General features: G+C 34.8%; 3 protein-coding genes across 4 annotated transcripts; 2 read left to right on the top strand and 1 right to left on the bottom strand.

Annotated features, from left to right (window-relative positions):
* The first annotated feature begins 554 nt into the window (after positions 1-554).
* Positions 555-11,149, top strand: LOC128677372 (uncharacterized protein). 2 transcript variants are annotated; one of them, XM_053758148.2, is made up of 6 exons: positions 578-755; positions 3,830-3,957; positions 4,422-4,596; positions 6,323-6,407; positions 7,782-8,004; positions 9,063-11,149. In XM_053758148.2, the coding sequence occupies exons 2-6, from the start codon at positions 3,874-3,876 to the stop codon at positions 9,228-9,230; spliced, it is 735 nt and encodes a 244-aa protein (XP_053614123.1). In that variant the 5' UTR covers positions 578-755; positions 3,830-3,873; the 3' UTR covers positions 9,231-11,149. The 2 variants fall into 2 exon arrangements, with proteins under 2 accessions (XP_053614122.1, XP_053614123.1); XM_053758147.1 differs by lacking the exon at positions 3,830-3,957 and having other exon boundaries at positions 555-755.
* Positions 815-3,572, top strand: Neurochondrin (neurochondrin). The gene has a single exon (XM_053758145.1). It carries the CDS (start codon positions 1,125-1,127, stop codon positions 3,336-3,338), a length of 2,214 nt encoding a protein of 737 aa, XP_053614120.1. The 5' UTR covers positions 815-1,124; the 3' UTR covers positions 3,339-3,572.
* A 338-nt stretch (positions 11,150-11,487) lies between the features above and the next one.
* mRpL11 (mitochondrial ribosomal protein L11) lies at positions 11,488-12,768 on the bottom strand. The gene is made up of 4 exons (XM_053758149.2): positions 12,504-12,768; positions 12,159-12,348; positions 11,753-11,919; positions 11,488-11,642 (listed from the first exon to the last, which is right to left on the bottom strand). The coding sequence occupies exons 1-4, from the start codon at positions 12,636-12,638 to the stop codon at positions 11,544-11,546; spliced, it is 591 nt and encodes a 196-aa protein (XP_053614124.1). The 5' UTR covers positions 12,639-12,768; the 3' UTR covers positions 11,488-11,543.
* Between the last annotated feature and the right edge of the window lie 61 nt (positions 12,769-12,829).

Below are 12,829 nucleotides of genomic sequence, written 5' to 3'. Positions count from 1 at the left end.
TCGTTCACAAAAACGTCGTTATATATATATATATATACTATATGTATTAAATACATGCATTGTATAACATTGTATTAAATACTCCATTAGCCATGCATGCCCCATTGCTACGTTGTCCGTCGACGGGCATTAAAACAACGCAACACGACTAAGCAATGGGGCGGCGCTCTAAATGTGCGCAGTGAAAAGTACCTGTAGGCTCTGAATACAAAAAATACTTATATCTAAGCCTGAAGGTGGCTTGAAGCCTAAATTATCAGGATTTTATCGAATTTGACATTTTGAAGTGACAGTGACTGCCATCTGTACACATAAATTTGTACTAACCAAACAACCTGAAAAGCATAAATTGTAAGCCAACTGTTTTGTATGTTTGTATCATAATGTCGTGAGAGGGTGCTACGTGAGCAAACTTTGATTTTTATTTACTTGAAGAAAAAGTGAGATAGACAATTTTTCGTTCATTGAAAATACTTCATGTGAGAGCGAGTAGACTATATATTTTTATGACAGATTTCGTCACTGTTTCGTCATGTTTCGACAATCTTGACTGAAATGCGTGTGTAGTGTAGGAAAGGAACGTGGAGTAATTTTTTCCCACTGTTTCGTTTTGCGTGTGTTCTCGTATTGAGCTGTCTGAGCGAAATATTATGGCTAGTGTTTATGATGAAAATAATGATGTGTCGGCGATATTGTTCGATTTAGATAATACATTAATTCAAACGAGAAAGGGTGATTCGAAAGCCTGCAATAAGGTAAGTCCTATTTTTGGTAAATTATTACAATATTCGATCCGTTCAAATGACATTGCCACGGTCATGGATGAAAGTTCGAAACGAAGTGCGCGCGCTGTCATCTCGCACGTTTTATTTTTTCGTCGTTGGTGTGATGTTCTCTGGTGCGAGGATTTCTGCACCTCACGTGTTGAGCGTTCCAGAGTGTGTGGATAAAAATAGTGTTTTCATAGTTGGAGAAGGCGAGCTCGACGTCCAGATTTAGATATTTTGGAAGAGAACTCATGCTAAATATAAACGTGATGTAGATCGTCGTCGTCGTGCGATTGGAACGAACATTCAGTGGAGCGCGAACTACTGCGCTTTGTGTTCGTATCAAGTGTTGTGAAAATGGGTGATATATCAGAGCCAATAAAGAAATGCATTCTCATACTAAAGTCTGCGAAAAGCGACACCGAAAAGTTCGCTGCGTTGTTTATGGTTACGAAACTGGTAAAGAGCAAGGATTGTAACTCGCAGGCGAAAAAGGCTCTGTTCGAAGCCATCGGATTCAAGTTTTTGAAGAAGCTGTTAACCAATACCGACGTCCAAGATGACTGCCCGCCGTCTGTGTACAAGTCAGTGGCGCTCTCCATACTCACAAACTTTTGCAATGACCCCGAACTGGCCACCCATCCTGAGATGCTTGTCAATATCCCAGTCTTTCTTGACATAGTACAAGCATCGGACAATGATGATTATGATGACAACCTAATTATCATCAGTGAAGCATTTACATGTCTGCAATGTATTGCAGAACATGAAGCAGGCCAAAAGGCACTTATAGAAGTGGGTGCAATAACAAAAATGTCAGAAATTTATTCACATCAAAGCTTCCAAACAGATGAAGCTCTTAATATTCTTGTAAAACTTGTGAGCAGATATGGCCCTGTTGCTTGGGGAAATGACCCAAAACCTTTCCATGCATTGGTGAATAAAATAGCTTTGGATTTTGCTACTGATCAGTCGGAAAGAAAATTTGAATTAGCATCCATCCTCAGTGCACTTTTGTACAGCTGTAACAAAGCAACGGTTGTGCCAAGTTCATCTGATGAGACTTGGCCTCAGAGTATTTATAAGGCTCTTCATGATATTCTCACTAGCAAAATTGGGAAGAACCAAAGAGACCCAGCACTTAAACTTGCTGCCAATATTGTTGATTTACTTGGCATTGAGTGGACTTTAAATGATGAAGAAAATCCAAAGAAGTTTTTCCTTTTGCTCCTTCAACTATGTGCCATTGAAGTCAGGATGCAACTTGAAGATAGGAGTTTTAAGCAGGCATTTGCTAATGCAGATTTAGTTACAGCTTGTTTCATTGTGTTGGAGCTGTCTATAAATTACATGGCTACTGACCAGTTAGATCTTGAGCAGAAAGAAAAGCAATCAGTGTACACTAGCCTTAAGGGTGCTTTCAATGCTGTTGTTTCTTTATTGACAAAAGTATCAAATGATAAGAACAGGGACAAATTGCCTGATGCTGAAAAGGTGTTTGTTTGTGCTATGGTTCGAGTATTAGTAGCATGGATTGCCCAAGAAACAACCGCCATGAGGGAGCAGATATATGCTCTACTTCCGTTTGTATTCTCTCTTGCAAATGATTCCTTCCATGCGCACCGGGCAAGGAAATTAGCAGAAAAGAATAAATCTGATGGTGAACCTATGGATGTGGAGACAACATTGATGGGACAAATTGATTTGTTGAGACTAATGTTACCTGCCTTGTGTCATCTGGTGGTTGAAGACAAGGCAAGAGATATAGTTCTGAACTTAAAAGAAGAAGACATACTTTATGAGGCTATTAATTTCCATTGGTCAATTGTGCATTATAAAAAGCCTCCCATACCTAAGTCTGAAAGGTTAAAGGTCAGAACCCAACCAGAACCTGAATTAGATCCTCAAGTATTAGAAGACATGAAGGATTCAAGAGCAGCATTAGTCAGTCTTTGTAATATTTTTATGAATCTGACTGTCCTCGCACCCAAAGTAGTTGAAAACAGTTTATTGTTCAATACCCTATTGAAGTTCATATTCAATAATTTGCCAGAATTAAAGGATATTCCTGATAACCTTGTACTCCATGGTCACTTAGCTGTACTTGGCCTACTTCTGTTGAAACAGCAAGCTACCAAAGTAAAAAAAAATGACTTTTCAATATGCAGGTATATCCAGTCCACAATTAGGTTCCTTTGGGATGCTTATAATGTAGATGAATCGAATGATCCCACAGCATTAGTTGTTTCCATGACTTATAAGGAACATTGGAATGAAATTGCTGATTTGTGGTTTTTGGGTATGCAAACCATGAGTGGAGTTTTAGCCATAGTGCCATGGATATCTGAGTTTGCAATAGAGAGTGGCTGGGCGCAAGGAATTGCTGAGATGCTTACTAAAGTAAAAGTTGGGACTCTTCCTCCCAATGTAAAGTCAGCCTTTGAAGACTTCCTCTGTAGATTAGTAGACTCGAATGAAGCTGTAATACCAGTGCTGAAGAAGGGTGGAGCACTGAAAATGTGTCGAAACCACAGATTGATGGATTTAGGAAAGAAACTGTTTGGAGATTAAGTGAAGATTTTTTGTTATTGATTTTACTTCTAGTGTCTAATTGTTTTACATTTTTGTATTAAAATGTGTACTTAATTTTAAAAGCTGTTAACTTTCTTTTCTCTTGGTGAATAACACTTCCCCTCTTGTTACACTACATTTATATAAATACATGATTTGCAATGCATTACACTGTTCTAACTAATAAAAATAAATAGGTATTTATTTAATAAAGCGGTTTTGAGTTTTAACCTATGATTGCTGTTTTCATTATTACACAAAAATACATTTCACAAACTAGGTACATTACAACAATATAGAGAACAAAGTTCACACTTTAATATAGTAGGTACCTAAGACATATATTATTTCTAAAGATGCAGCCTAATAATCGTTTATTGTTATTTATAGTTCATTAATAAAGTTAGCTAGTTCAATAAACTTTCTATTGAATTGAATTGGTGGGTTCTATTGAATTGGAACTGTTACTGAATGAATACATTTTTTTTTAGTTTTATAAGACACATGTTAAGTCTGTCACATATGCTATGACTATATGAGAGATATTAGAACTTTATTTGAAAAATGGTACAGTATTGGACTATCAGCTTACAGCCACGCAGCTCTGCCAAGGAAACAGGTGAGTGAACGTCGGGAACGTTGACCCGACGCTATTCCTGTACCACAGAGCAGATACCTACTTCCTTCGACATTATATAATGTCAGCTAAAACTCAGCTATTTGGACCTGTTTCAAACGGCCACTCAAAACACCACGGACGACAAACAAGAGTTACTACCTATATGTCATTTTTAAAACGCTATTAGATATAGGTACCTAGATCTTTATTTGTAGCTACAAACACAAATAGGAAAACTGGTACTATTACCCGATGGGAAATACACAGATTTTCAGTTCTTATAATATTAAATGTGTTTGTTAAAGGTATAAATAAGTTGATAAATTCGGAGGTTGCTCTGGAGACATAGGTATGGAAGGGAATGAGATCTCCCTCTTCCCTTTACCCAGCAGAGCTTAATAAAAAATAGTCCTTAGTATACCTACGTAGCAAACAAAAGATTTTTCTTTTATATTGTTCTTCAGCTCGTGGAGATCTTGCAGCAAGAATATGGACTCCCCCAAAATATGGCAGTGGAGAGCGCCTCAAACTTCCTACGGGCATTCCGCGCCCGCCCTGACGATGACTCCTACGCCCTGGATGAGTGGCCAGCGCACTTGTGGCGCAATTGCTTGCCGAAAAATTACAGACATATCGCTAGTAAGTTCTTTGTAATATTCACTAGTATCCAGCATATGTCCAGAAATGAGCTTACGCCTGGGCGTATAGGTACGTTTTGCCTGGCGTAAACCCATATCCGACCATGAGACACATTTCAGTTGAGAAAGTTATGCAACTTTGGTTTTAATTCACTAGCTAGTGAACTTCCAGTACCTACCTGTGTAGATTTCCTCGCGATATTTTCCATGATGGTTATATAATTGAACCCCTGAACTTCAAATTTAAATGCCTACCTAATGTTGATAATTGGGTGATATCGGCTATAATTAGTAATTTTAGTGCCTTCTTATCTGTATTGATTGTGCTTGATGTTAATAATAGGGTGTCGTCATCATCAGCCTTAATGTGGCATTATCAAATTGAAGTCCATTAGGTGGATACTACAAAATGCAAATAGAGAATTATCTTATCAAAGACTACTTACATCTGAATCAGTGCTAGCTGAATCTCCCGCGCAAATTGTAAAAGTCAAGTAAGAGCAATAAACTATAAATTGGGCATCCTTCTCGTGCAACCTGTCGCTCAAACAATATTTTTCATGAGAATGCTCGGTTAAAATTGTAATATCATGAAATTCCCACTGGTTTGAAGCCAGAAGGTACAGAGCTAGTAGGTACATGCAATGTAAACATCTTAATCTAATGTACAATAAGTACACGAAACCTACGCTTTGTCATGACATGCACAGATTTTGGCATGTTGCCAGAAATTAAATACTTACAATTGGCATAACAGTAAAATAATTACAAACTTAGTCATGTTTTAAATCTCTTTAAGATCTACTACGTCAAGACTTGTGGTAATTATAGAAAGTGATACAATCATTTATAAAACACTTTGTTTTTCGTTTATATTTTCATCATAGTTTGCGTAAACAGTTGCCTCATCGCCGTCGGTGGAAAATCTTGTAGGATTTATGTGGACGCACGAGTCCGCTCACGTGCGCATGATGCTGCGCATATCTGAATGGACATTATGGAAATTACGATATCATTTTAATTATCACTTTCTATGTTTTTCATAGTAGTCTTTGTACAAATTGGTCCTTATTTGGTATAATAATTAGGTATTAGATAGGTATTCCTATTTTTGCACAGTATTGAAAGTGTGACGTTCTTATGTTTGAATGATCTTTATTATTTAGTCACAACCACACATAGTCGAGTCAAGTTGTTAAGCATAGCATATTATAGTCACCCAAGACTTTGAAATCGAAGCAGAGTTTCTTTTTCCCAAACCCAAAGAATTTCGTGCTAAGAAATGCATCTGGAACAAATGAACCGATTTATGGCTTATTTCATGCACCGTAGCCGCATGGGTTATAAATAGCCCAAACATTCAAACAAACACAGCTAGAGGCGCGAGAACGACTATATTTCAGACTTGCATTGGATATTACAATGTTAATCATCCTTGATAATGATTGTTTTATGTGAAAGGGTGACCACGACAGTCATATTTTAAAGTAAGAGAAACAACATTTGAAATCACAGTTGAGAATACGAGGGTTTATCGTATCTGTAAATTACAACTGTTGATTGCATTGCCATATGTTTTTAAACAACCTTGAAAGTCATAACTGTTATAGTTTAAAAAAATAGTAAGTTTAATGACTTGACTTAATGACTTATAGTAGCTTTTTAATAGCTAGTTCCTTATTTGACACAAACGTGGACGTTAAAAATTCCATTTTATTTTATTTCAGAAAATATATCAGCCGAATGGTTAAAGTTAAGGTTTCAGTATTTGGCATTGACAAATGATGTGATACATCTGTTGGAAACGCTTCGGTAAGTTTTGTTCCAGTCATAAATTATTTTATGTTATGCAGAAATATTTAACACTGACGCAACTTCATTCAGAGCGTGTAGTAATCATAATATTTCTTCATGATATAATAGTTTTATTTCCATAATATTACATTACAGATTGTATAAAGAAATTTCTTTGTTGTTAATTGAAACTTAGTCTGGTTAAATCAGGTCGCATTTATTATTGAAATTTATCGTAAACAAAGAAATCACTTTATGATAAGGCAGAGCAAAATATTGTTCTAAGATTGTAACATCTCATGCTTAATAAAGTACGATAAGTACTCATAATATTAAAACCAAATTTCATTGGCTGATCAATCTTGGAATATTATTTTCGTTACTTTCATTTGTGCATGGTGTTATGTGGTAATCAAAATTATTGTTTCGTTAAACGCCTTATCCGTTACATGAATCACTTCCATTATATAATGTGTTCATTTTAGATGTACTTATCCACATTATTAGATTGACTTCAGATCTGATATAGATTGTGTAGACCATTTTTAATTTGTGATCATTTCGTTCATTGGATGCATGCCACATAATACTATGATGCTGACATCAGTTGAATACTGATTTTTGGAACCTATCATGTTAAAGTCAGCGCCAAAGTGTCATGAAGGCATATTGTCTTGTACATAGACACTTTTAATTGTGTATTATACATAATTACCCTAAAGTCTTATATATGATGCCTTCGTGACTGTATTGGGCTGGCTTTGAGCGCATGTTGCTAATAAATGACTTGTTTTTCTACAGTTGTTGCTCAACGAGTGAGTAAATTCGGGGCGCCGCGTGCGCATCACTTAGGTTTGATTGTATTTGTAAATTTATGAGGGACATCAAGGCGAAGGTAAACCACTACCTCAAAAATTTGAACCAATCCTGAAGATAATTCAATTTTTTTTAAACTAAGCAATGAACGTAATTTTATCTGTGCTGTAAATATTTGTATTTTCTTTTTCAAACGTGCAAAAATATATTATGTACTTAACAAGTAAATATGAAATATCTTCATGATTATCTCTATAAAACTTTGACCCATAGTGCCATGTTCGGGAAAAAATAATAACAACAAAAACACGCAATCTATCTCTATTCAAACATGGCACTATATTAGTTATTAAGCTTTTTCATATATAATTTATATGCATAATATAAATTGTATGTGCCGCTAATAACACAATCACATAACCGTTTCAGCTCATACAATGCTCTTGCACGATTTGTACGTAATACTTAAACTTATGGGGGAAAAAATCGTTCGGGAGTATTAAGTCAGGAGTTTATGAGTGCTGAGTTACAGTGCTGCCGGAAATAACGAAAGGCTGGTCGATGAATGTGGTACAGGGAGGATTACCTTCTGGGTCTGATCACGAACGGGCCTTCGCGGGCCCAGTGGCAGAAGATTGACCGGCTGGGGCTGCGCAAGTACTTCGACTGCCTGCTGGTCTCCGGAGACCTGCCATGGGAGAAGCCCGACCAGGAGATCTTCCTGGAGGCCTGCAAGCTGCTCAACGTCGAGCCCCGCTCTTGCATCATGGTTGGCGATAAGCTGGAGACTGATATTAAGGTGATAATTACTCCTTTTTATTGTTATAAATAAATTTCCAACAACCTTTACCAATCTAAGCGTTGTGCAAATCCGAGATCCGCAAGCGCTTTCCTGCTTTTTCTATTTCACACAGAATTTTTTACAATCAATCACTTTATTCAACATTTATTAAAATGTTCTTGTCGGTGGACTTCTTTCCATCATCTTCAGTCATCGTTTTGACCTTCCTGTCTATTTCCACCATTATTTTCATCAACTACTAGAACCCAATAGATTTAACAATCTTACACACGTCATAATAACATTGTCATCTACGAACGTGACCTGACTCCATACAAATCCAAGACGCACTTCTATCATGATAGTGCCAAATCACGTGTCATCTTGTCATGTGTTCTCTATCGTATATCACCTATGAACTCCGTACGTATGTGAGCTTCTTTTGTTTTGATAACCTCTTGAGCACTTTCTGATAAAGTGGAATTTATTACGTTTGAAAGTGATTTATTTGAAACATGATAGGAAAAAGAGTCTTCTTTTTAGATATTAATTCTATTGGAGAAAGCCTTCTGGGACAACAAAAAAGTATTCGTACTATTTGCGCGATATAAATTACAATAGACTTTTTAGGAAATTCCTTTCATGAACGTAAATGTTTCACTTCAGAATGTTTGATTTATTTTCAACAAAATTCAACAATAAGTACTATGAAAATTCTTAACTATGTAAACGATCTTCACAGTTTTCTCACAATAAAGACTATTCTATCCTATTCACAATAATTTTTTTAAGAGTTTTTTTGTACAGAATGTTGGTATCTAAGGTGACTTTTTAATCCAGGGGGACTTTTTGTCTTACTTTAAAATTTTTTCGTATTCCCGAAAACGAAAGTTACAATACTGATATCTTGAAATAATTAACTGACCTGACCTTAACCTGAGGAAAATGTATGGATCACCAATGTATGGAAAAGTTGTTCAGTATCATGGACTGAGCATGTATTCTCCAGTGATTAAAAAGTCACCCTGTATATTTCCTATTGTCGCCAAATTAATTATTACTTTTAATATTTCTAGGGTGGAAAAGAAGCTGAATTTGCGGGTACTGTTTGGATCCCGTTGCAGAAGGACAAGGAGACGTCAGATCTGCCCGACTTCACAATAGACACGGTGACCCTTCTACCGGAGGTGCTACCGAACTCGCCGCGACTGAAACGAGCCGCCCATCCCGCCAACGAACCCTGAAAAATGCTTTACTTCTTGGAATAGTTTGATACAAGTGAAAGTTATCAAATTATATTTTCAAATCCTACTGCGTCATTTTTATCAAGCTATTGTATATATGTTAAATGTCGGCAAAGCATCACAATGTACCTATATTTATAAAATCGATTACGGCAGTGATTTGACTTGTTTTAACTATTAATATCGCTTCAAGTCGATTTATTTTGACGAAATCTGTATATGTGTCACAGATTTATATATTACTCTATGTATGGTACATAGGTGCGGATAAATATTTTATTTTCTCTTTACTCTCTGTGTAACTAAATATTGATAAAAATATTTAAGATGAACCAAATATCCAATTTTTGATAAGTTGAAAATTGCTCAAGATTATGCCAACTGAATTATCAACTACATTTTACGCATGTTTATGTAATGCTTGCCTGCATTTGTTTTTGTTACTTTCGGGACCTAGGATCTGTTTAAACAGTATTTAAAAGTACAAGGGTTTATTAGTATTTAAGTTACCAACAGAAGCTATATATTTTTTATTATGTACAACATTCACCCAAGAATGTACATATTAAATGCTATTTGATTGTTACTCTAGACTATATAGTGCTTCTACATTTTGAGTGATAATGAATTTGCTAATTATTTTTTTATCTTAGTTCTTATAGTAATCAATGTGGGGTCTCAATGCAATACGCGGGCTCCCATATAGTTATTAGTAAATTAGAATTTGAATCTCTTCAAATATCAAAATTCAGGGGTTGGTATCAAGAACATTAATAATACCCGGCCTTCTACAAATGGACGTGATCATTGGGTTGTCAAACGTTCATTAGATTTTTTATTTTTTTTTATTTATGACTATTGGTTAATGGAAATTGCACAATTTAGAATTTAGATTGAACAGTGAATAGTAAATATAAATATTCTGTATGCTTTCAAAAACACTGGTAACTAACATTTGTGAATTCGTAGTATCTTATTTCGTGTCTAACATTATAATTTCCAATTGTCTAGTAATTTAACAATCTACTTGTATTTATTTTAAAGACTAGTTTCTAATCTTAAAATTCCCAATTTTAAATGTACTCAACTGTACAGTTATATGTTACCTTTTTAAATATTTTTTCGTAAAACTTCGTGTCAGTTTTACTGTTCCTATCAATATATTGTTAAATATTTATTATTGGTTGTATCTTGTTAAGGCACCTTCTCAAGACTGTTTCATGTGATATGTAGTTAATTCATCTTAACATAATTTTGGAATAGTCGAATTTAATTACCTAGTTTAAGTAAATACCGCTGAATGCTATAAAACAAATAATAAATCTAATACGATACGCGAGTATTAGGAAGTAATATTGATTGCTTCCTTATACTCGCGTATCTTTAGAGCTATACGAATGAACGTCATTCCAGGTCACAAATTAAAATCTTATCTGTACATAAATAAAAAAGGAGATTTTATTAATATAGATAGTAAGCTATATTTTTCTTGTGAAGATGTAATATTTTTGTAGGTTGACCCATAATAATAGCTGAATGGACTCAAATAATATCTTGTTTAGAGTATTATTTGAATTAGAACAAATTAATACTATAACAAGTACATACACATGCTGGCTAGTAAGTAGACTTCCAGTGTTTCCTGTCTAAGCCTTTGGGTGTTCTATTAATAATTAGGTACCTTAGTTTTGTGTAGTATAGATAGGTATAAGCCTCATTTTAGTAGAATAGGATTCTGCCAACATAATTTTTGTAACATAGTTACAAGTAAGATCTAACCAACAAGTCTTCGTTTTTGCTTGAAAATAGGTGAAAATTGTTACCATTTCGAGAATCAAACCGTGCCATTTGAACTGCTGCTTTAGTACTATGCACTCCACATTGTAAAGAAATAAATAAAGATTATTATATTTTGGGAATTGTTTTTGTTTTATTCAGATGACCCGATTTTTGGACGAGAAAACAATGTAAGCACAACAAACAGATGATTGAATATTTTGAGAAGTTGTAATTTAATTTCCCAAGGCCAAATGTTCTTGTTCGGGCGAGCGCTATTATTTACGTCTTAGAATTCTGTGATATAAAGTTCCAAATAGTTATGTGATCTATGAGGACAAAACTCTAATTCGGAAATGCTTAATTCTAATTCGACGTAATAATTCCTCTCACAAACCAACATAAAGGAATTCTTTCTTTCAAGGACTCTAGCCAGTTACCGCTGCCAAACAAACAGAGAACATCCACAAAAAAAAGAAAATTATTTTTTCTCTAACTATATTCACAACTAAAATTACACTAATTTAAATAAGTCATCTAAGCAGTTCTCAACATCTTTGCTTCCCGTTTCTCCTGCAACTGTTTCTTCTGTTCCTCTACAATCTTCTTTCTTTCTTCAAGGAATTCTGCATATTCCTAAAAGTAAAAGATATTTTCTTAGATTAGCCAGTCTTTTTTATTTGTCAAGTGGTTTGAAAGCTCTCGAGATATGTACATGAAGCAGAAAGCTTAAACATAATATGTACCTCTGCATTTAAATCTCTAACAACTTCAATTCCGCATGTTCTGGCTGTAGCTAATAACATAGTACAGATTTCCTTCAGAGGTTTCCACTCCAGTGTTGGGTCTTGAGATTTTATTTTAGCTATTTCATAAATATGTTTCAGTGTAATTTTCCCACTTGTCTCCTTGACTGTAATAAATACAAAATAATTTAAGAACCCAGAATATCTGAAAGAAAATATTTATTTTCTCATTTTCATTTCATTCAATATTGGAAAAATAATTAATGATAATAATATAAATATTACAAAAAAATCCATATTGACTGTAGCAAAAATTCAAGTTGTAATTTTTAATAACCAAGAATATTGTCTTTGACTACATACTTACCAAATAAAAAATTTGTATTATTTTCAGTTCAATACATACCAGGTTCCATAGCACCTCTATTTATCCCAGCAGCTTGCTTTAAAAAGTAAGAAGCTGGTGGCTGATGAATAACAAGCTCATATGAACGATCAGCATTCACTTTTACTCTAGTTGGCAATGGTATACCTGGCTTTATATTAGCCGTACGTTCATTGAAGTCTTTACAAAAAGCGGCTATGTTGATGTTGCGCTGAAATCAAAAGACCACTGTAATAACTGTAGCTGCAGGAACATGGAATTATTTTCAGACTACCAACTTTTTAATAAATGATGTTTTATAAACGGAAGCTGTAATTAATTCATACACGTAAAAAGCTCTGTTCGCTAAATTGAAAGTGTAAATACCTGTCCAAGCATTGGACCCAAGGGAGGACCAGGAGCAGCCATACCAGCAGGAATATTAGTTCTTAGTTTGGATATATGTTCTATTTTTTCTGCAACCTTTTTCATCGATTTTAAACGGGATACTGACTTTGACATGATTGTCTAATTTTTCTCAATAACCTTTTGAAGTAAAAAGTTTTAGAATTATTAGAAGTTATAATTTGTTTTGGTTTGTTACTTACTATTACTAACCTCAAATATAGGTTATTTGTCAATGCCAAAGTGAAACATTTTTTTTTAGGAGTCAATGCTGTTGCGTGCACTCCTGTAGTCCTGCACCTCAGTGC

Source organism: Plodia interpunctella, chromosome 17 (genome assembly GCF_027563975.2).
Source record: "Plodia interpunctella isolate USDA-ARS_2022_Savannah chromosome 17, ilPloInte3.2, whole genome shotgun sequence".
Taxonomy (NCBI): domain Eukaryota; kingdom Metazoa; phylum Arthropoda; class Insecta; order Lepidoptera; family Pyralidae; genus Plodia; species Plodia interpunctella.
This window is presented reverse-complemented; position numbering and strand designations above follow the sequence as displayed.

What these genes read in the sequence shown, in the direction of transcription:
- Neurochondrin (XM_053758145.1), top strand. Translation starts at nt 1,125, where the DNA reads ATGGGTGATATATCAGAGCCAATAAAGAAATGCATTCTCATACTAAAG.
- mRpL11 (XM_053758149.2), bottom strand. Translation starts at nt 12,638, where the DNA reads ATGTCAAAGTCAGTATCCCGTTTAAAATCGATGAAAAAGGTTGCAGAA. An exon ending in TGGGTCCAATGCTTGGACAG is followed by an intron (nt 12,349 to 12,503) that starts GTATTTACACTT and finishes TTTTGATTTCAG; the next exon opens with CGCAACATCAACATAGCCGC. An exon ending in TAGAGGTGCTATGGAACCTG is followed by an intron (nt 11,920 to 12,158) that starts GTATGTATTGAA and finishes TATTTATTACAG; the next exon opens with TCAAGGAGACAAGTGGGAAA.
- LOC128677372 (XM_053758147.1), top strand. Translation starts at nt 651, where the DNA reads ATGGCTAGTGTTTATGATGAAAATAATGATGTGTCGGCGATATTGTTC. An exon ending in AAATTACAGACATATCGCTA is followed by an intron (nt 4,597 to 6,322) that starts GTAAGTTCTTTG and finishes ATTTTATTTCAG; the next exon opens with AAAATATATCAGCCGAATGG. An exon ending in CATCTGTTGGAAACGCTTCG is followed by an intron (nt 6,408 to 7,781) that starts GTAAGTTTTGTT and finishes AATGTGGTACAG; the next exon opens with GGAGGATTACCTTCTGGGTC.